This window comes from Lipophrys pholis (assembly GCF_963383615.2).
Source record: "Lipophrys pholis genome assembly, chromosome: 13".
NCBI lineage: Eukaryota > Metazoa > Chordata > Actinopteri > Blenniiformes > Blenniidae > Lipophrys > Lipophrys pholis.
Window position 1 is genome coordinate 12,725,251 of NC_137632.1, and position 22,852 is coordinate 12,748,102.

Genomic DNA, 22,852 nt, shown 5'->3' on the forward strand with positions numbered 1-22,852 from the left:
GAGATGATGAAACAGACGAAAGAGCCCAGCGGAGAGGGGAGCGAAGCGTCGAGACCTCGACGTCCCCTGGAGGCCGGTGATCGGCAAGACGGCCTCAGCTCGCCACAACCTCATCGCCCCCTGGAGGCCGGGAGGGGTACTACAGCAGACGGCTCCAGTGCACCGCGGCTTCATTGCCCCCTGGAGGCCGGGAGGGGTACTGCAGCAGACGGCTCCAGTGCACCGCGGCTTCATCGCCCCCTGGAGGCCGGGAGAGGTACTGCAGCAGATGGCTCCAGTGCACCGCGGCTTCATCGCCCCCTGGAGGCCGGGAGAGGTACTGCAGCAGACGGCTCCAGTGCACCGCGGCTTCATCGCCCCCTGGATGCCGAGAGGATTACTACAGCAGATGCCGTTGGAGCTGTCGGCCACAGTTCATCAGAGAGCGTTCCTGCTGCTGCCTCAGATAACTCTTTGCCACTGATGGTTTTGTCAAACCCACAACCAATGATGATGCCCAGATTGCCAGTCAAACTGCCTAAATACAATGGCGCAACGCCATTAACACCATACCTAGCCCAAGTCCAACTAGCAGCACAGCACAGCGGCTGGAGTGACGAGGTTACTGCCACACATCTGGCCCTTGCATTAGAGGGGAAGGCGGTGCAAGTGCTTCTTGACCTTGCTCCAGCAGAACAGCGAGACCTTTCCAGCCTGACTACAGCACTGCAGAGGCGGTTTGGACTACGGCGATTCACCGACCACAGTAGGGAGCAGTTAGCTGATCGGCGTCGGAAGGAGGGGGAGAACTTGGGTACCTTTGCAGCAGATGTACAGTTATATGCCCAGCAAGGCTACCCACATTTTGACGCTGCTGCCCAAGAAGAGCTCGCCCTTCACGCCTTCCTACGGGGCCTCGCGCCTGAGAGGCTGCGGCAACATGTCCGCCTAGCCTTGCCTCAATCCCTCTCCGAGGCGCTGTATGAAGCTGAACGGGCTGAAGTAGTGCTCTCTTCTCAGCCAATGCGGCAAATGGCCCCTGCTCCACGACCACTTGTCAGAATGGCTGACTACGGTGAGGAAGAGGAGGCTGAAGAGACCCGCCAAGCCACGCCACGCCAAGTGCTGTCATCCCAGGAGAGGCCGGCGCGCTTCAGCAAACCATCCCGTTCACCTGGCCGCTGCTACCGGTGTGATGAGCCTGGTCACATGGCACGCAACTGCCCAGCTCCTGCCCCGATTATCAAGACAGAGGGAAACGACAGAGGAGTGGCTCAATGAGGGGACCGCCACTCCAACCTCCACTCCCCCTCCAAGGCAGATGCACGTTGGTGGGCCGTTGCGGCCACTCTAAAGGACTCTATCTGAATTGCCAACTTGATAGTCATCACTGCCGTGCTCTGGTAGACACAGGATCCACAATCTCCTTAGTACGACCGGGTACTCTCCCTGACACCACAGGCACCCCTTCCATGGCGTGGGCTCCAACTGATACGCAACTGATGACAGTGACTGGGGAAAAGGTTGGAATGGAGGGGAAGAGGCTGCTGACAGTCCGAGCGGGAGACCAGGAGGTGGTGCACGAATTCTGGCTTGCCAATATCCAGGACCCATGTATCATCGGGCTAGACCTGCTGAGCCGTTGGGGAGCTCAAATTGATGTGGTGAGTAAGACTGTCACCCTCCGTGATGAGATAGTAAGGCTCCAGTCTGGTCGGGAAGGAAAGAACCAGGGGAGAGAGCACCGTCGAGCAGCCGCAGCGGAGCAGGTGCCAACACCCAACACTAGCAACACACCACCACAATCTGTTGGAGCACCACCCATAGGGCTAACAGTCATTCCATCTGCTGAGACAGCTGAAGCTATACATCAACTCTGGCAGCGCAGCAGTAGCAGCGGTCTCGACTCTCAGCAGTGCCACAAGTTGAAATGCCTCCTCGATGACTACAGGGACATTTTTGCTGCCAGAGATGAGGACTGTAAGCAGACTTCCCTAGTCCAGCACACCATTGACACTGGGAATGCCCAACCAATTCGTCTACGCCCCCATCGGCTGGCCCTCTCCAAGCGGCAGGCGGCAGAGGAAAAGATCCACGAGATGCTCGCAGCTGGGGTGATTGAGCCCTCAGACAGCCCATGGGCCGCCCCAGTCGTTTTGGTGAAGAAGAAAAATGCCACCTGGCGGTTTTGTGTGGATTACCGTCGCCTCAATGCAGTCACCAGGAAAGACTCTTACCCTCTCCCACGCATCGATGACGCCCTAGACCACATTGCTGGGTCCAGCTGGTTCAGCTCCCTTGACCTCCGCAGTGGCTACTGGCAGGTGGAGCTGGCCCCCGAGGCAAGACCAAAGACCGCTTTTACCCTTGGCCAGGGACTGTGGCAGTTCCGGGTCATGCCATTCGGACTCTGCAATGCCCCAGCTACGTTCGAGCGACTGATGGAGAGGGTGCTGGCCAACGTTCCCCGGAGCCACTGCGTGGTGTATCTTGACGACCTGTTGGTGCACGCCAATAACTTTGACAGGGCTCTGTCCAATCTGAGTGAGGTTTTTGCAGCCATCCGCCGAGCAGGGCTGCGGCTGAACCCTGCCAAGTGTCGCCTACTGTCCAGGGAGACGGAGTTCCTGGGCCATGTCGTCAGTGCTCAGGGTGTTGCTACTAACCCGGCAAAGGTGGCTGCAGTTCGAGATTGGCCAACCCCTGCAAACGTCAGTGAACTGCGGAGCTTCCTGGGACTGGCTTCCTACTACCGGCGCTTCGTCCGTGGCTTCGCCACCACCGCCAGTCCACTGCATCGCCTCACTGACAAGGGTAAACCATTCAACTGAGACAACAACTGTGCGGCGGCCTATGCTCAGCTCAAGACAGCCCTCACTGAAGCCCCTGTCCTGGCGTACCCCAATCCGCAACAGCCCTTCATCGTGGACACCGATGCCAGCAACGTGGGCGTTGGTGCCGTCCTCTCACAGCAAGGAAAAGATGGGGAACATGTGGTGGCCTACTTCAGTCGAGGTTTAAGCAGAGCAGAGAGGAACTACTGCGTCACCCGCCGTGAGCTGTTGGCGGTTATCCTGGCCCTCCGGCAGTTCCGGCCATACCTGCATGGGAGTCGCTTCCTCCTCTGCACCGACCACGCCTCACTGACCTGGCTCCTGAACTTCAAGAACCCTGAAGGCCAGGTGGCTCGCTGGTTGGAGGCTCTTCAAGGGTACGACTTTGAGATCCAGCATCGGGCAGGGCGGCTTCATTGCAATGCCGATGCCCTCTCACGTCGTCCGTGTGAGGCAGAGGAGTGTCGCTACTGCTGGCGACAAGAAGAGCGGAGTCAGGAGACAGAGCAGGTGGCGGCCGCCTGCCCGACTTACGACACTGAGGGATGGCTCCCCCTCACCACTGAGCAACTGAAGCAGCAGCAAGAGGCTGACATAACCCTGTCAGTGGTGAGAGGCTGGATGGACGCGGGGCAGCGCCCTAAGTGGGCTGAGGTGTCGGCCCTGGGACCTGAGGTCAAGGCCTTTCATTCCCAGTGGGGCAATCTGGAGGCCCGTGATGGGGTGATGTACCGTAGGTGGCTGGCGCCCGGACGAGGGAGTGACCTCTTGCAGCTGCTGGTGCCCCATGCTCTGCGTCCCCAAGTCCTACAGGTTGTCCATGGCTCAGCAGGGGCGGGGCACTACGGGGTTGCGAAGACCCTTCGTCGCCTGCGGGGACGCTTCTACTGGCCTGGCTGTCGGCAAGATGTGGAGTTGCATGTGCACTGCTGCGACAGCTGCACCGCCCAGAAGGGTCCAACTCAGCGCTCCCACGCTCCTCTGCAGCAGTATCTGGTGGGGGCCCCGATGGAGAGGATAGGGGTGGACATCCTCGGGCCCTTCCCGATCACAGACTCTGGCAACCGCTATGTGCTGGTGGCTATGGACTACTTCACAAAGTGGCCAGAGGCCTATGCAGTCCCAGATCAGACCGCCGCTACCACAGCAGAGAGGTTGGTGGAGGAGATGTTCGCCCGTTTCGGGGTTCCTGAGGAGCTCCATAGCGACCAAGGGCGGAACTTTGAATCCCAGGTCTTTGGTGAGATCTGCCGCCGGTTGGGGGTGAGTAAGACGAGGACAACCCCCCTTCATCCTCAGAGTGATGGTTTGGTGGAGCGATTCAATCGCACTCTGGCTACCCAGCTTGCCATCCTCACCAGCCAGCATCAGAGGGACTGGGACCGCCACCTTCCACTGGTTCTGTGGTCCTACCGATCGGCTGTGCAGGAGTCCAGCCAATGCACACCTGCAGCTCTCATGTTTGGGAGAGAGCTCCGGACACCGGTGGAGTTGGTGTTTGGTGCTCCGCCAGAACCGGAGATTGCCGGAGGAAAGGAGATGGATTACCTCCGCAGACTGAAAGAGCGACTGCAGGTTGTGCATGACTACACCCGTCAGGCCCAAGCTAATTCCAACGTTCGGCAGAAGAGGGCATACGACACCCGGTGCAGAGGACAAGCTTTTGGGCCAGGGGACCTGGTGTGGATATACTGCCCTGTCCGCAAAAAGGGGATCTCCCCCAAGCTTTGCAGCCACTGGCAGGGGCCTGGCGAGGTGGTGGGCCGTCTGTCTGAAGTGGTGTATCGGGTGCGGATGCCTGGTAAACGCCGCATTGTGGTGCTGCACCAGGACAGACTTTCACCATATCGCCCCCTTGCTCCACCAGCAGTTGTCGGAGGGGGTGATGGCAACCCCCCAGGCTCCAACCAGACTGACACTCCGCCAGGTCCGGCTGCTGGCTGCTCTGGACGGCCTGATCGCCAGCGGAGGCGGCCTGGACGCTTGAGAGACTTTGTCCTGGGTGATGGGGTCGCCGAGGACGACTGACCCCTCAGGTGGGGGCTGTGTAGCGATCAGGGAGCTGATCGCTGTGTATGCAGCAATGCATCTTGGGTGTTTGGGGAATATGGGCTTTAAACTTCAATTAATGTTGTTCTAATTAGTTTTGGCTGTAGTGTTGGTGTTTGTGTTGTCATGCTTTTACTGTTTTATCAGTTGACCCAATTTAATTTATTGTTATTTTAGCACCAAGTACGAGAGTTGTACTGTGTTTGATGTGCTCTGGTCCGTTTTCTTCAAATGTGTTCGTTCTGATTTTTCACAATAAAAGCGCCTGTCTGTACAGCGTGCGGAAGGAAGCCTGAATCGTCCTTCTTCTTCTCGGCTCGCCACAATACTGTTTTATACGTCCACAACAGAGTGAAAACAAAATATTATTAAAGTAAGGAATTTGACCTCCTGAGTTTTAGATCATGTTATATTTATCAAATGATTATTGTCAAACTACAGTACAAAGACTTACAACTAATGAATCAATGCGGTGGCTTTTTCATTTGCAATAATAAACATGACTTGTTTAAAGCTAATCCTCCTTTTTTTGACTGAGACTTTACTTACAGTAGATACGATCCATAACACCTCATAACTGTATTATAATATCATATCATCTCTCATAACCTTACACAGTGTTGTCCCTTTGCTCAAAATCATCATTCATCATGTTACTGATATTCATTATACATTTTTCTGGAAGTGTTTTTTTTTCTTTCTTTTTTTAGCATTTGTTCAGTATTCATTCATAATGTGTTACAGTTATTTCAGTTTCTCCTTACAGCGTGTAATTATAACACGATATACAATTCCTCCATAAAACACTGTTGTCTCTTTGCCATAAAGGTCCAACACATAATATCCATCATTGATGATCCTTTATGAACCTTGTTATAAGTTGTCAGATTTAATAATGAACATTTATAACCCGGATTCTGGCGGCGCATCAGGTTGAGTCCCGACCTTGAGGGTGGGAGCCTCGCAGGTTTGAAATCCCAGCCACAGCAGGAAGGGCAGCCAGTGTGAAAAGTTGCTAAGTCAGGATAAGAGGCAATAATTTGTGGTGTCAAACTGTGTATAAAGGAGCAGCTGACTCACGCTCTTTTTTATTTTATTTATAACCTGTTGTATAAAGCACTGTGGATGTATTGTGATGCTGTGAAGAACGCTGCAAACAATATACCTTCATGAAAATGGTTTCTATTCCGATTTAGTGTTGCTTCAATAAGTGTGTTTAGATTTGTGTTGAGCTTTATTCCGTGACCCAGAGAGAGAAAGAAAACAATATTAATCATCTCATAAGCCCTAACGCCGGTCGGTAATATCCATCAGCATCTCAAAGCTCTCCTTCACACACAGTTACATATAAACAAGCCTTGCTGAAGAGCACTATGGAATGATGCGAACAGTATTTGTTCTGCTTCTTTTTTTGTGTATTTTGCGTTCCTCCCTTTATTTATTCAGATCCAAGCGGTTTTCAAGGAGGTGCAGTAATTATGACAGGGCAGAACCGAGAGCTTTGAAGAATGTGACGGAATGAAAGCGTCTGTGATCACACACAGATAGTAACTGATATCATCAGCACGACAAAGGACAGGCGCTGCAGGAATACATTCATGTATATGTAAGTGAACATCTCGGTGGTGCAGAGCTCCTTATCAAATAATTTGAAATCAACCTGCTCAGAGTTGGGATTCTCCTCATCGATCACCAGCTCTCCTGTCAGTCTCAGCGTCGACTCCGGCGCTCCTTCATTCAGCCTCTGCAGGCTTTGAAAACGCTCTCCGACGGCAGACAGATCAGGTGTCCTGCAGCCTGACAAGAGTATTTTATTCTTGACAGACTAATAACAAGACGAAATCAAACACTGTGTACGCTTCAAAGTTCATGGGATGACAAAACCGGCGTAAATTATGACTTTCTGTGCCTTTGTCTTTCTGTTAGGAGATGTTAAGCTTATAATTGTGTCGAGAAATATTCAGTATACAACTGTTTCTCCCCTGCTGCTCGGGCAAAGGAGAAAAAGCTTTTGTTTTAAAAAAAAATCAGACTGTGTTTGTTTGTGATGAGTCTTCATTCACATATCACATAATCAGTTAGTCTCATAGTATAATTATATCAGTCATATTTAGCCAAACTAGGGAAACTGCTTAATCTAATTTAATAAACATATTGTTGATTCACTGCACATCTCTTCTGAAAACCTAAAAAATATGTGAGGAAGACAATTACGCTATGAGGCGTTTGGAGGTTTGTATGCCTCTTACATGACGACTTGTCGACCTGTCTATACCCTGCCTTTTACCCAATGTCAGCTGTAGCTCATATCACTGAGATAAGCTTCATTTATTTTTTTTCATGTGTAGAAGTTCCTCTCATGGCGACATTGTTTTTTCCCCCCTCACAGTTATGAATTGTGCTGTGGAGTTATCTTTTCTCATCATCAAGGTAACTCCTGTTGCCCTTTCTTGTAATACCAGTTTAGACCACAAGATGGTGTCACGAGTCATTGTAGTTACCAGCTGAAGTTCAAATAAATCCATATTCACAAAAAATTGGGCGTTGCAATGAGAAATGACTGGAAGCTTCAGTGACAAACCATCATCACTCAGAACTGACAGTAACAGTTAAATCCAACAAATTATAAATAATGGTCTTACCATAATTTGGTACTATACTGGGGCACTTGTTTTATATCAACTCAAGCACGATTAATGCTATGTAATCTATTTGGACATTACTTTTAAAATCATTCCTCCCAGGTGAATTGCCTATAAATTTAGTTATTTACGTATTCATCTCTATCAGGTTTTTATAGCCCATTATTTTCCCTGGAGTGGGCTGCAAAACAGAAATATTGATTTCTTCTTTTTTTTCTTCATCCATCTTTTATGGTGCTTCATCCAGTTCCAGGTCACAAGGTGCTGGAGTCCACCTGAGCTGACGGTATATGATGGACACCTCGCCAGTCCATCACGGGGCAAACACAGAGACAGACAAGTGCACACAGTCACATTCACATTCACATTCACATTCACATTCACATTCACATTCACACCGAGAAGTAATTTAGGTTCACAAGTTAACCTCACATGCAGGTTTTTGGACTGTGGGAGGAAAATGAAGAACCCGGGGAGGACATCCAAACGTGACACGGAATTGCCTCTCCCGGATTTGAATCTCCAAACTTCTTGTTTAAATATTAGGCCTCCTGTATGGATTTATTATATTTTTTGAAAAACATGGTGACTAATGTGACATAAAATGGAATCAAAAGATATATTTAGGAATATATAAATGACAAAAATATCATAATATTATCTAAAATAATCAAAACATTCAATATATCACTCAGAATACATTCATGATAAAACATAGATACAGTATATATACTTCTTGTTAATTAAGTGCCAAGCTAAGGAGCATTTTAAGTTCTCATTGAAATGTTTCCAAACCTGGTTTCTCTACTGTGTCCTCTGTCGGGTTCAACGAGACACACAAACAAATCTGTGTCTTTTTTTATTTATTGTGAACCATGACATCAACAACATACTATTTATGATGTAAATCCTTCGTTGTTTTACCCCAATACTCTATATCTGTTATTTACTGCCAGTTAGAAATATACTGAACATGGTGACTCTTGCTCTTTCAAGAAGCAGATAAATAAACTCTGTATTTCAGCAGCAGCTTGCTGACGCCTTCAAACCGAGCGATCACGGTTCTGGATAGCTCTCTCAGATTTATACTTCTTAAGCCACCCAAGGAATTTACAACTAAAGCTGCGAAGAAGCGCAATGTCCTCTTGTCCAGGCATTTCTCACCGCCGATCTTCAGCCCTGAGAGGGCGAGAAAGACGTCACCAGACGCAGTATTTCCACGCAGTAAGCAGAGCCTCAGCCACAAACATCATAAGCCATTACTGTCAGGGTTACTTGCTTAATGCCGTGCATTTGTGAGAGGTCAGGTTTTGCAGCGTGAAAGGGTGGACTCATAAATACCTGCTCCCTGCTGACATGACGTGCTCTGCTCTGCTGTGCTCGCAGTAACAGATAAAATCCTAAGTGAATTAGAAAAGCCTGTATTAAGATGACAGAGGAGCAAAACGGAGCACCCTTAGAGGTACGTATCACATTGTTATTGTTGTCATTCATTTTATTTTGGCAACACCGAGATCATGTTCTCCGGCCCGATGGCTCCTCAATAGAGAATAGTGCCTCTGCCACGCAGCATCTAACCGCAGACCTACTTAAAAGCTTTACCGCACCAGATTATTGTCATGTGCTGGGAGGTTGTTGTGTGCATTTAGCATGCATGATGGCAATCGCCACATGGAGACTTGGTAAACTGTAGTGTAATGGCTCCGGGGCTCATGCTTATTCCATTAGAAAATGTCCAACAGAGACATTTACTAGGCAGCCTTTCAACTTTAACAAGCTCCACATTAGGTTTACGCTCACCAGCCACGGAGACACTCAAGTTACAGTCTGTGGACTATTAATCTCCTGCTTAAAATTTACTTTCTGCCCAGATTAATCAAGTTGTGGACATGCAGTCAATAAGAGGAGGCCATTTAGATAAGTGTAACCTATTATAATTAAGCCGGAGGCCTTAAGGTGTTATAATGGATTCTGTTATCACTGCTTTGTTGAACACATTTCCTGTTTTGCTTGAAGCGGAAACAAATGCACAGCTTGTGGAGACACATAAACACCCTTTAAAGGACAAGAAGAGATTATGATTGTCTTTTAGGGTAAACACAGAAATAAATGTTACTATTGCTGGTAGTGATGGCAAAATGAGGGGACTGGCTTAAAAAACAGCAATTGTTTGTAGGCTAAATGTTGGGCATAGCTGCGTGTGTGTGTGTCTGTGTGTGTGTGCATGTGTGTGAATGGTGTGTGGAGATGAAAGGGGGGAAGGGCTGGCGAGCCGCCCGCAGTCAATATCATCATCATCATTTCATTAGACTTGCCTCACACAATGGGAACGTCAGTATCTATCAGGAAGCTAATGTGGCAGTGATTCCCAGGGGCGGGGAGATATATTTGGCACATCGGGAAACCACTGACAAGATTCATGGATATATAAGAGAGAGGAGTAGCACAGCTGAGGAGAAATGGAAGGGTGAGCAGCAGGGGAAAGTTTTGCTGTCAAACTCAGAATATTCAAACAAACCAAAACATGTCAGTTATGGAAACTTCGGTCGACAGAGAGTGATACGCTAAAGTACATCATGCAGGGGTTCAGGTTGAGCGGCTTTAGTCTATCTATTATAACTGTGTGTGTGTGTGTGTGTGTGTGTGTGTGTGTGTGTGTGTGTGTGTGTGTGTGTGTGTGTGTGTGTGTGTGTGTGTGTGTGTGTGTGTGTGTGTGTGTGTGTGTGTGTGCGCCAGGTGTGAAATGGAGGGTGAAGAGACTAGTGTAGAGACATTAACCGTCTCACCGTCTGGTGTTTGGAGTCGACTCAGACGCTGTTCGTAAGGCTGCTGCAAAAAAACCAAAACCATATATTTCACTGCTGTAGCGTCTCTTAGATCAAAATTTGAAAGGAAAAAAAAAAAAAAGACAAAAATATAAAGAGGATATTTCAAATGTCAATTAAAATCCGAGCATGCTGAAAACCTCCCGTCCCTTACTTTATGAGTTGTAATCAGTTTGATGTGTCTAGCATTGAACTGAAATACAATGACATTTGCATGGGCCGATTGATCCCGCGATTCCGTAACATTCATTCATGTCCGGAGCCACTGGCCTGTGAACGGTCTACTGGAGCTGAAGACCTTTTGTAATTTGCATTTAATCACCATAATATTCCCACAGCACCTGCCTCAAAATTAGCCACATTGTTAGACTCTGGCACATTTAACCTTTGGCGGCACTGACGAAGAAGAAAAGCGAATAATACAGGAAGTCAAAGGTTATTACTTCTTTCAGCCCACTATTGTGGTCCTTTAATCCCCCGTCCCCCTGTAACTTTACAAAGCAGCCATTGACATCAGGCCGGTAATGATTGCTGCACTGAGGCATGAAACAAGGAGCCATCGTCTGCCCGGTGGAGGAAGGGAGCAGAGCCACTCAAACAGTCAGTCTATCTATGGATGTGTCGAAATAAAACACAGCCAGGCAGAGCTTTCAGATGGGCTCTGCAGGATTTGAAAAAAACAAAACAAAAAAAAAACAGCCTAATGCATTTTTATTACGAAAGTGTGAGTAATGAGCGAAGTAAAGAGATTGGCAGGGGGTGGTCATGAAATCCCTGCTATAAGATGATCAGCCAATAAAAAGTCCCTGCAGGGTGATTAATCTGACCAACGGCTGGTGACAACTGAGTGGACTGAAAAGGGGCAAAAGCTACAAAAAATATAAAATAAAAATTACACAAAGTGTTAAAATTGAAAACAGGGCTATGTAAGATCACAGCAGGATGTTGTGATGATGATGATGATGTCTAGACCGATGAAGCCATTCAAATTTGACAAAGGAATGCCTCATCAGTCCACAGGAGACCACAGGATTCACAGGTTTTTCACGCTGGGAGGAAACAAATCACACTGACAGTACAAAAGTACAAACATATTCCACCTTTTTTCTTTTACATTTATATGATATATAAATCTAGCAACATTTAAAAGAATCAACAGGCCTTTTATTGTTATAAGAATTATTGTCAATAAGTGTTGTTATACTGAAAAACATCGACGAAACACAAAATTTCCTTGCTTTTCTCTGTTTTGGATAGTGAAGATTAAATGTCACAAACCAGAAAGAATTTACAGACCGTTGTTCGAGAGCTCGTCTTTATTCACGTTGTGGATACATCAGTAATAATCTGCAAGTCATTCGTTAAAGTGCCTACACTGAATGTGACAAGGGACGTTTCATCCCGCTAATTCAGCAACGTACAATTTGTTTAATAAATTTCAGTACAGAAGCAAACAGTCTGCAGCTCATTGTTCAAGCTGGACAACAAATCCTCCCAGTTTCTCACGTGTTGTTCTTCTCAACATGAAAGTGTGCCCATACTGAGAGTGTTGAGACGATCAAGAACTCTGCATATTATAGTCTGATTCCACTTCAACACGCCAAAACACAGACAATCATATGTCTCTAGAATAAAAGCTGCCCCACCGTCCGTCAGGGTTTAGCGTTGTGCTTTTTATCATTAACAAAGCGGCCGCGCTGCAAGGCGAGCCTCCCGCGTGCTGCAGTGTCTCGACAACATGGAGCTGGTGAATCACATTAACATTGCACAGTTAGACAACATTGATTGCACTAAAGTCAAAGGCAGTAAATTAAGTTTCCTTATATAAATATTTGAATCCATCTATATGGGAGAGTAAGGGCCAGGTCCATGTTTAGACGTCTAACTCGACCCTTCTTTGGTTCACAAATACACTAAAAGACATCAATGTTATTCAAAACGTCGCAATATAATACAGCAGTCGTTCCCAAACAGGAAGGAGGATACATTACAAACGGAACAAAAATAGCAAGATAACCTATTCACATTTACAATGTCTGTTGATATAAATAAAGCGATTCTTCTATCACATACTATATTGTGTGATCAATTTACATCGAGGAGTCTGTCACTGTAAAACTAGGACACATTTGGCACGAAGGCAATGTAACAATACTATACACAATCTACACAAGAATCTCTAAAAACACAGCAATCAAGTACAGGACTTGTTACAATGACTGTGTTATTCATCCACACCTATGTGTGTATATCGAAGGGAAATAACAGCTACAATGTCACGGTGCATCTGCCTTGATAAATACTATGTGTATATATATATATATAATACTCACGATTACAATATATGTCAGGTTTCCGAAACTTTGCTTTGTCACATGTGAAAAAGTATTTGGCTCTCATTGCGCTTTAAGACATCGACCAACTAATGTGATGTTATCTCACTGCTGCTATGGACGGAACTATCTCAGTCTCGCTGTTGCATAATCACACAAGAAATGGCTTTGTGTTAAATTCCGTACTTTCAAATAAAACAGCTTCATTCAGATTTGTGTGCAAACGTTTTCACTCGAAGTCTCCGTTGCTTAAGACAGAAGAGACGCGGACACACAAGGGATGTTGTTAATAATATTTGTTGTGCACACCCAGAAAAGATCTGTGAGCAGTTATGTCGGCGTCTTTATGAGACAAAGGGAGGGGACGTGAAGCACTGCAGGTTCGGAACGGACACACGTCTGGAAACCAAAGGCTTCACTGCACACGTCTGCCTCTTACAGGTCCTGCCCCAGTCGCTCAATCTCATCGATCAGGAAGTCGATGTCTGACCTGGTGGCGGCGGGGTTGGAGATGACCATGCGGAAGAAGTTGACCTTTTCTCCTTGCGGCTGGTAGCCCACCATCGTTGTCCCCGACTCCATCATCATAGCCTTTATCTTCGGCGCCACCTGTTGAAGAAATTGAAGTCCAAATTTTTTGCTGCAGCTCCAGAACATGTGGTTGCCAAGATATCCACACACGGTTGGCTTTTTATTCCACAGAGCGAATCTCTTGGGGTGGGGGGGGGGGTACGAGAAATAAACCTCCAAAAGCAGAGTGATGAGTCTTACCTTGTGCAGCCTCTCCCGTCTCTCGTCTCCGCTGGGCAGGCTGCGCAGGCCCGGCGGAATATACCAGAAGCAGACGTTGGTGTGCTGCGGCTGATAAGAGAAAATGGGAGGAACAGTTGTAATGAGAACTGATAAAAACCCGCCTTCTGTAATTTTCACGTTGCTCGCCATCGCGGCAGCGAAGGCAAATGACCCAATCAATCCTAGAACTAAGGTAACGTGTTCAATACTGGGTTATTGTGGTTATTTATCACGGTAACATCTGTGTTTTGCAGAGCAGAAAATCTGAGATAACAGTACGGACTGTTTTTCGCTGCGGGTGCAGCTGATTACCTCTGGTCCTTACTGGGCTGAATACCGAGGTGTTTATTCGAAAACAGAAAAGAGCCTCTCACCTCTCCGTGGAACACCATCTCATATCCCTCTCTGTTTTTGATCTTATTAAAGAGGTAGGCTGAGAGATCCAGGCACTTGTCAATATGCTGCTCAAATCCCACGGTTCCCTGTGAGGTAGGAGAGAAAGAAACCCCCAGTATGTTCAGGAGTATTCACACAAAACACACAGACAACAACTAAAAAGGAAAAAATATATAGAACATCAAGAGCAAAGTCTCATGCTGGGATGGAAGCCAAGGAGTAAAAAGGTATTTGAAGAATAATTTTGAAAAAAAACAAAACAACACAAGAGAGTGAGGCAGAGTGTCTAATGTGAAGAGGTACGCTCTATAAATTTGGAGTGATAAAAGATAGGCTTTGTGCAGTCTGAGCTCCCAGGAGCACCTGAGAAGATTAAAAACCAAATGAAAGAATCTGAATAATCTACTCTAAGTGCAAAGGCAGCCAATAGATAGAGGCCGGAATGGCTTCACTATGTTTATTTCTAATCTTACTTTGTCTTTAGAACATTTACATTCCATTTAGTTCGGACTATGTGTCCTTTAGGAAAATAGATTCTAGTTTAAAAGTCTAAGTTATTCCTTGATTATTGTTGCTCTCACAGCTGGACCAAAGGAAATAAAACATGCAGGGGGGAAAAAAGAAGACGCATCCTGCCATAAGCGAGTAACATATAACTAAAGATGACGGCACCTTTGCTTTCCACATGAGCCAGAACTTGAAGATATCAACATGGCGTCCACACTGAATGGCTTTGTCTCCTGTGTCATACGTCACGTCGTATTGTTTGTCTGGCTGGAACAGGTACCCTGCACACATGGAGTTGCAGCCTTGCAGTAATCCCTGTAACGGAAGAAAGTGTGATGAGAGACAAAACAATATATATATGTTTTTGTGTGTGGAGCGGTCGGCTGTGCACATGTGTGGAGGTAGTATTGTTTGCTGCAGGGCAAGTGAAACACACACACACACGGACGCACACACACACACTCACCCTCTCTCTGACCAGAATGGCAGAGCACTGCAGTGGCACTCCCATCATCTTATGAGGGTTCCAGGTGACTGAGTTGGCCCTGCACAGATATTGAAACAGCTGTGTGAGGCTAGAGCAGCCGAGCGTTAGTGTGTACGGATGTCAAATCTGGGCAATCTTCAAAATATCCCTTCAGTTTTATTGAAACTATACGCTGCATATATTTTTTTGGCTACAATTCAAAATAGCTGTCAACATGTTGAATATAGACGACTATAGAGCTGGCCGTTGTTTTGATTTTATGCAATGTCACAATCTTTTCTCTAAAGAATTTGACGTGCATGCAGTTCCTGGAGCCTTCAGCCTCCGTTCTGATTGTTGGCAGTATTTTCCCACCCTTCGTCTTTTCAGTTTTTACATTTCCCCCCAACCCATCCAAGCAGATAGCCATCAGCTCTCAGTCTTCCCCTGATGGAGGTTGTTTTTTGACCTATTAAAAACCCGTTTTCACCCGTCAGTGTCACTAAACTGACTTATACTTGTACAGTTCATTTTACGACTTCAGCGGTCTCGATGCAATTTTCACCTCACTTCATTCTCACAGGTGAAAGGCGCTCACTCTCCATTACAACTCGACCAAATGCACTTGGACACATTGTCGGTGTCAGGTAGGATATCGAGGCGCCAACAACTGGATTGAAAGACAACCCATTTGAACAACTGAGCCGCAGGATTTGTTAGGATTTTCTACTTTTTTATTGTAATTTTAATTGCTTTGAGAAAACGATGTGATAACTGGCTCACACAGATAAAACAGAATCGCAGTGAATGGAACTGCTGGTGAAGAACACTGCGTCTGCTTTCTGGTTTAAAAACTGCTGTGTCATAAGCAGAGGAAAACAAACTCGAGTTTTCAGCCCCGGGGACGTTAAACAACCATAAGACATTAATGATGTTCTCCAGGAATATTTCCTGGGCTCACATTTGATTTGACTCTCATCAGGCTTCAGATCACGTTCTCATAAAAACCTATGAACCTATTGGATTCAATTTATTTTTGTATTGATACATTTAAATGTGGACATACTGACCCATCAGTTTACTTCTCGTGGAGTTGCTGTGTGTTTCCACGGTGAGAGGCTTTTACTCACCTCTCTACTCCACTCAGTTTGTGCCTGTGCTTCCTGGACATCAGCAGACCGCCTCCCCACGCCCCCTGCAGAGTTACCACACCGATCGTGTTGAACAATAGTGAGGATATCCAGGGCTGATATTAATTTTTGTGTCAATGAGGCCTCACTTACGTCCACATGAAGCCAAATGTTGTACTTTTCGCAGATGTCCGCGATTTCATTGATGGGATCGAAGGCTCCGTACACAGTTGTGCCGGCAGTGGCGTTCACAAACATCGGCACAAAGCCCTGGGAGTCAGGAGAAAAGAAGGGAGGAAAGAGAAAGCCCCGGCTTGAATTCAATGTGTTATGTTCCTTCTCTCCCTGCAATTTCTGACATTAAAGAGACGGGCTAATACGCTTTTCTCCAATAATGCACTCGGTCCGTCTGCATCTATTGTTGGAGCAAAATTGCTTCCCGAGTTCTTCTGCCCTGAGCATCACTTTGCCTTTGAAGACTTATTTGCAGGAGACACGCTGCAGTCGAGGGCAGCGTCACATGTGAGCAGACAGACGTATTAACCTCACTGAAATAGCCTCGCCGCTATTTCACACAGAACTCTTCCTTTGCTACAAGTAAATATGACCATTATGTTTTGTACAAGTAAATTCAAATAATAGGCTGCTGAGCCAAAGTCATTGATGCTGACATTTACCTTTTGCTTGGCGTCTATTACTTTGGCTTCCAGATCAGCAGGAATGACTCTTCCCCTGTACAAGAAAGAATAATATGTCATTCTGACATTTCAGACAGAAAGTGTGCATGTTGGTTGAAATGAAAGCGAACCTCTCATCTGTTTTTAAAAGGATCAGATTCTCGGTTCCGAAGCCCAGAGCTGCACTCGCCTTCTTGATGGAGTAGTGGCTCTGCGGGAGCACAAAGTCCAGTTTGAAGGTACACGTGGAATTAATACATTTTGTTGAATGTGCTTGTTTGGCGACACAACGGTGGGAAAATAGCGACTAACGTGCTCTGAGGTGAAGAGGATCAGTCTCGGGGCGGCCGCCATGCCTTTGGTCTTCACTTCAGGGAAGAACTTGTACCTGGCAATCATCACGCTGTACATGTTGGAAATGGCTCCTCCTGTAAAATACAGACAGCGATCACTGCGACTGAGCAAACATTTTCAGGTAGCTTACACTTCTTTTTTGTACATTTTACTCCGGGTCAACTTGGTGGTTTTAGTCATGAAAAGTCCTCTATTGTTTTGTGAGTCAGACATTTTCACACAAAATCAAACCTGTTTTAATGTGAAAGAGTTTTTTTTTTGCACAAACTCATAACTGACAACGCAGAACATGTTAGTCTGCTAAATATGATGTCGTAAGAGTTTGACATGATTCAACACAACCGTGAACTGAGTTCCTATTACAAGCGGATCACTGTTTTTACCTGGAGAAAATATCCCATCGCCCTCACTCTCCGGCCAGCCAACGATCTCTCTCATCTTTTTCAGCGTCAGTTGCTCCATGAGCACGAAAACAGGGGCGATCTCATAAGTGAACCTGGAAGAAACAAACAAAAAGTCAATTAATCGCAACGGGTGACAAAAGGCCAAGTGACCTTCGCTCCTCTCTCTTTAATATGTCATTGAACAAATTCCCGTCGTTCACTTTGTCTCCACGCCTGGCTGTATTCATCTTTACAAAGGGGATGAAATTAGGAACGGTTTACGTTGGTTTCATGAGAAAATTGAGTTCTACAGCTTGTCGGAGGGACTACTGTTCAACATTGTGCATTTAGTACAATCTGCTGTACAGCATGTGACACTTGACTCGAAAAGGTTTAAGTAATGTACTGATCATCAAACAATAATATGTCAAATACAAACGGACCTTTTCCCAGGATCTTCATAAAGTCACAAATCAGTCGCTGCCTGATTAACTTCCGCAATAACGTTGTTCCGAGCGACTTGACTGCTTTTAAACACTGTATCTGTTAATCTATACACTTGCAGTACATTTAAAACCCTCTGCCTCAAAGAGGAGCTCAGTCAACTTGGAACTACATCACAGCCAGACTCATCCATCTTCTTCACACTAATATTCTTCTAATTATAGAACTATCTATCTGTTCATGCAAAGACAGTACACTAATCAGTGGAACATTACAGTATGTCGCATTGTGCCTCACGGCGTCTCCCAGGCACAGTAATATAGCGAGAGGAAGAAATAAACAAGTCAGATGCCACTTCACAGATGTCGCACATTAACTTCACTGCATTCATTCATGCAGACAAGGCTCACTCTTTCTGATTATGTAAGACCTGGAAGTGATTGTCAGTCTATTAGTGTCACTCAATATCTGCCAGGGGTAATTAGGGTTGATGGAGTAATTAATAAAGGTAAATTAGTGTGTAAGCAACCTCCGCCCTCTGGTTCACGTCATCCGCGGTGGTGTCGCACAAGGTATCGAAGGTACTTTTAAAAGATGAGCAATGGGTTCATGACGGAGCCTGGGTGGGGGAAAAGGAGTCTCTATAAAACATGCTTGACAACCATGGGCATAAAAGTGAGTCAGAGAGGTTTAACCGAGGCTTTTATAATTACAGTTCGTCTGAAACTCCAAGTGGCTGCACTCTTTTAGAATCCAGTGTATCTGTATTTGAGCATACTGTAAAGAATGAGCTGCATGAGTGGTTAAAAATGATTGATTGCTGCTTTATTGAAAGTTTGTAGGCCATTTATAACTAGACCTTCTGCAAGTGTTGCCCGAAAATATGAACACAAAACTGACTATGGAAGTAAAGGAATCTCTCAAACATGCCACCCATATTTTGTACTCATTAATTACAGCAGATGTGAAACACTCTTGTACATAATTTATTAAGCATTGATGCCATCATCTTGAGAAATAACCACTTGAAAGACTGAAACATGTCATCGCCGTTTTTCTACTGTCTTATATGAAAATTGGAAATATTTTCACCTGGAATATCTGTCCTGTGGCTTCAAATCTCACCAGTGTTTCTCATTATTACCTGCAGCCGTCTGAAGAGAGGTTTAGCTGTCGCCAACACCGAACAATTTAATGTGAATACTGCGAGTTGTTTTTCTCCTTTATTCGATTATTTTGTTGGATTGAGAACGTACTAACACGATGGAAATGTAAGGGATGTACCATTGTCCCTGACTGAAGTCAAACATGACATTTTATTGTGAATGCCAAACAGCTGTACAGGTTAGCCTTGTGGCCAAAGCGTTTTCTTCCACCATCTTTTATTGAGCTATCCGTTTATGAGATACTCAAGTGCAATAAAATACCTGCGCACACATCTCAATGTATATAGCCTGCAGTATAATGCAGCGCCTAATGCACACAGCCCTGCATGTGGCCACCCACACATTTGATTCCGACCTCTTTGTGAAGGAGGCGGAGAGACTAAACGTAAGGAGAAAGGATTTGTTGCAACAGCCGAGTCCCGGTGAGGGCTGCTCACATTGTGTACGATGGTCTGACGGGAATAAGCTCTATTTGCCTCCTGCCATTGTTATATCACAGGAACCAGCCTTACATGGAACAAAGACACCATGTAAACCATGAATGCCAGTCAATATGTAATTTAGTTTGCCTGCAGGGCTGAATTATGTGACCGCAGTCTAAATGCGGGCCAGGACAGCCACCACTGGCGGTAGAGCTGTACCAATGTGGTCTTTTGTGTTCTTTATTTTCCTACTTGATTGACAATCTGTTAGAGCATGCCGGGTATTCCTCAGACAAAGACAGCAATTACTGTGTGTCACTTCAAGTATTCTTCCAACAAAAAAACCTCCCCTCCTCACGGGCTGTTGAAAAATAGTAAGTACAAAGAAATGAACCTAATGTCCTTTGAGCTAATTCCCATTTCCTGTTGCCTCCCCTCCACTCGTTCCTGTACTCACATGTTAGTGTTGGCTGTGGAAGTGAGCCACTCGCCTGCCAAACCCACGATGTCTAATCCAGTGGACAGCTGGTTAAAGAACCTGGGGTGACCTGCCATTGATAAAGAGACAAGAAGGCAACACACTCCTCAGAAAACAATTTATCATGAGAGGCTGAGAGATTGAGCCAAAGAGAGTTATTGATCGGAGGTGACCGTGCTGAAAGCTTCAGGCCGCCTACCTGTTCTCACTCCATATTTCAGGGTGTCCCTGCAGTCCACCAGGATCTGCTCCAGAGACTCCGGCTGGTCAGAGAGCTCCAGGTTGAAGCCCTCCATGCCCTCCAGCAGCTGGTGGGGGTGGTGGAAGTCCAGGACTTTGGTGGATCTGTCAAATGTCTTCCGGATGTAATTGGTGAGAATCTCCACAACCTCCAGCAAGAACTGCATGGTTTGCTCCTCTCCATTTTTGGCAGGCAGCAGATCTGAGACACATACCAAGATGGGTAATCAAACCATCAAGCTTTTGTTCTTCCACTTGCGCCACAGTTGCCCCAGTCAAGTTAACTTGACCGCACAGTTTCCCTTAAAATTTTCCAGGATTTCAAATGTTATCTTTACTCATTTTATTCATCTGCTTTAGTGTAAAATTTTCATTTTCACAAACCAACACATGAACAGAATTTGCTTCAATGTGTTTATTACAATGCATTTATTGTTTATTTGTTTTGCATACCGGTTGTGTCTGGGTAATACAATCTTGAAATGAATTTCCAAAATGTTTAGGGTGTAATAAAAATATGTTTCAGGTCAATTTTAAAGCTGAATATATTTACCTCTTGCAAACATATTGGAGAAGTCGATCTCTGTTCGCCTGAAACGCGCCTCTCCGCCGCTGTTGTCGCAGGACAGCAGGTTCTTCACCATCCGGCTCCTCTCGTCCATACTGTTGTTCTTCTGCAAGAAGCCTAAATGATGGCAGGAAGAAGAGGAAGAGTCCGGAGGGTGATTGCACTCCCCATACATGATGACTGCTGCTGCTTCCTCTTCGCCGTAGAGGCCTACACTAGAGAGTATCTTCTCTCATTTCTGCCATTTATACCCTCACTGCTGCACTCCTGGGACCTCCACTGTACTTTCTGTTAATGAGAAGGAAAAAAGTGCCATCCAGTCCTATTTATGGGCGGAGGGCGCGGTGGGAGGTTGGGCCGGGTGACATCAGCACCAAACTCAAGCGAAGCAACAACAAATCGCTGTCATGTAGTGATTGTAAAATGTTATTAAAGCCCTTCCGACATTGTGCACTTCAGTGAGCAGGGAAGAACACAAGAAGCAGATATCTACGCAGCCCAAAGGCACATTGCGCGCACGCAGGCCGCGGCCACGACGCGTGGGGATTTATCTACGAAAACGCACCTGAACATTTTACAAAACAACTTGTGAAATACGAAAGTTATTGTTACTATTAGTTTTCGTGCTCATTTTGCAGCTTGACGTGTCAGATTAATTAAATGGCATAAATAAAACCAGCCGAACGTGTCGATTTAAAATGCCAGAAAATTGTATTGCGCACTGACGCATGACTTGCACCATTATGGCAGATGTCAGACCGTCCTTGGTTCGTTTCCATGGGGCTGAAATTGACTTTCAAAAGAAAGCAAAAACGAGAAATCTATTGGGCGTAATCTCTTCTTTCATTTGGTCAGCTCCATAAACCAACATGTGTACTGGCGCATCTATTTTCTTAAATTCTCAGACAAAGTGATTTAAAAACAAAAACCTAGGCACTATATTGTTTGCAAAGATTTTTTTTTTTTTTAGGTGTTATGCAAAATGATATTGAAAATTAGATTCTTCCATATATCCATGTTATTTCCCATTCAGCCGCGGGTGTAATGATGCAGGCCGTGAAGCCTGAAGTCACGCTTGTAAACACTCTAACCAGAAGGCTGTTATCGGTGTCTGATAAACCACAGTCTGCGGGATTTTAATAGAATTGAGGAAAAAAAATATTATTAAAAAACACTAACTTACCGCATATCTTCATCCCCAATTTCCTAGTACATCCATGAGCAACGCCACACCACGCATCATAACCTGATGGGTTCACAGGGAACTCATGAGAAACGGCCCGTCAGTCACATTCAGTCTTTAATAATACCACAACAGTTTTAGACAGAGTTGGGTGGAGAGGTGGAGTGACGTGGCATGCTGAAATGGAAATAGTTTTCATCATGGACTGATTGGAACATTGGGCAGCACCGTCGGGCCCCTGAATCCGGATCTGGATCAGCCTTTTTCCACAGCGTGTTCCCCTTCATGACCTCAACAAGGATTTAAAATTAATTACCTGGTTGAATCCAGGCCGGCCTAAAGATCTAATTGAGTGAAAAGATGCCGTTTAAAAACAGCGAGACATGAGCCGGCTGGCCAGCGGCAGATAAAAAAAATTACTGCGTTATCAAGGGCTTCCAGCCAGAGAGGGGATGGGGCACCTTGGGTGGAGGCAAAGGAGAAATTCTCAAAAGCAGCAATTTAGGAGGGGGGTCGGGGGGGGGGGGGGGGGGTCGGGGGGATGGGTAGGGGAGGAGGAGGAGGAGGAGGAGGAGGAGGAGGAGGAGGAGATCGGTCCTATTCCCACATCCTAATTTAACAACTGATTTGGACCATTAGTTAAATCACTGGCCTGATCAGCCTTTTTGGATTGGATGCAGACCCTTTCCCCAAACTGCTGAAAAAATGCAACGTGCATATTTGGTCCCAGCATTTTCTGCTTTGTCTCTACATTTTTCTTTATGTATGTATATATATATATATATATACATACATAAAGTATATATATATATATATATATATATATATATATATATATATATATATATATATATATATATATATATATATACATGGACCAAATATGGCCAATAACTATTTAAAGCCTCTCCGATTCACCCCCAAATGTAATTAAAATAAATATTAATATTTGCGCTGTACAGCAAGTTCACAAGCTTTGATTCT

General features: G+C 45.6%; 1 protein-coding gene across 3 annotated transcripts; it reads right to left on the bottom strand.

Annotated features, from left to right (window-relative positions):
- Nucleotides 1-11,632: 11,632 nt before the first annotated feature.
- On the bottom strand, nt 11,633-22,001 carry LOC308119312 (glutamate decarboxylase 1-like). Of its 3 annotated transcripts, XM_080479248.1 has the most exons (16): nt 21,869-22,001; nt 20,671-20,802; nt 20,077-20,319; nt 19,857-19,947; nt 17,368-17,480; nt 16,943-17,058; nt 16,762-16,841; nt 16,631-16,685; nt 16,107-16,223; nt 15,954-16,018; nt 14,824-14,902; nt 14,523-14,672; nt 13,829-13,936; nt 13,434-13,523; nt 13,153-13,271; nt 11,633-12,073 (listed from the first exon to the last, which is right to left on the bottom strand). In XM_080479248.1, the coding sequence occupies exons 1-16, from the start codon at nt 21,879-21,881 to the stop codon at nt 12,010-12,012; spliced, it is 1,635 nt and encodes a 544-aa protein (XP_080335374.1). In that variant the 5' UTR covers nt 21,882-22,001; the 3' UTR covers nt 11,633-12,009. The 3 variants fall into 3 exon arrangements, with proteins under 3 accessions (XP_080335374.1, XP_080335372.1, XP_080335373.1); XM_080479246.1 differs by lacking the exon at nt 21,869-22,001 and having other exon boundaries at nt 20,671-20,981; XM_080479247.1 differs by lacking the exons at nt 11,633-12,073; nt 21,869-22,001 and having other exon boundaries at nt 12,956-13,271; nt 20,671-20,981.
- Between the last annotated feature and the right edge of the window lie 851 nt (nt 22,002-22,852).

Coding starts and splice junctions, on each gene's coding strand:
- LOC308119312 (XM_080479246.1), bottom strand. CDS start 20,860: ATGTATGGGGAGTGCAATCACCCTCCGGACTCTTCCTCTTCTTCCTGC. Junction 16,224..16,630: donor TAATAGACGCCAAGCAAAAG/GTAAATGTCAGC, acceptor CCTGACTCCCAG/GGCTTTGTGCCGATGTTTGT. Junction 14,903..15,953: donor AAACTGAGTGGAGTAGAGAG/GTGAGTAAAAGC, acceptor ATATCTGTGCAG/GGCCAACTCAGTCACCTGGA.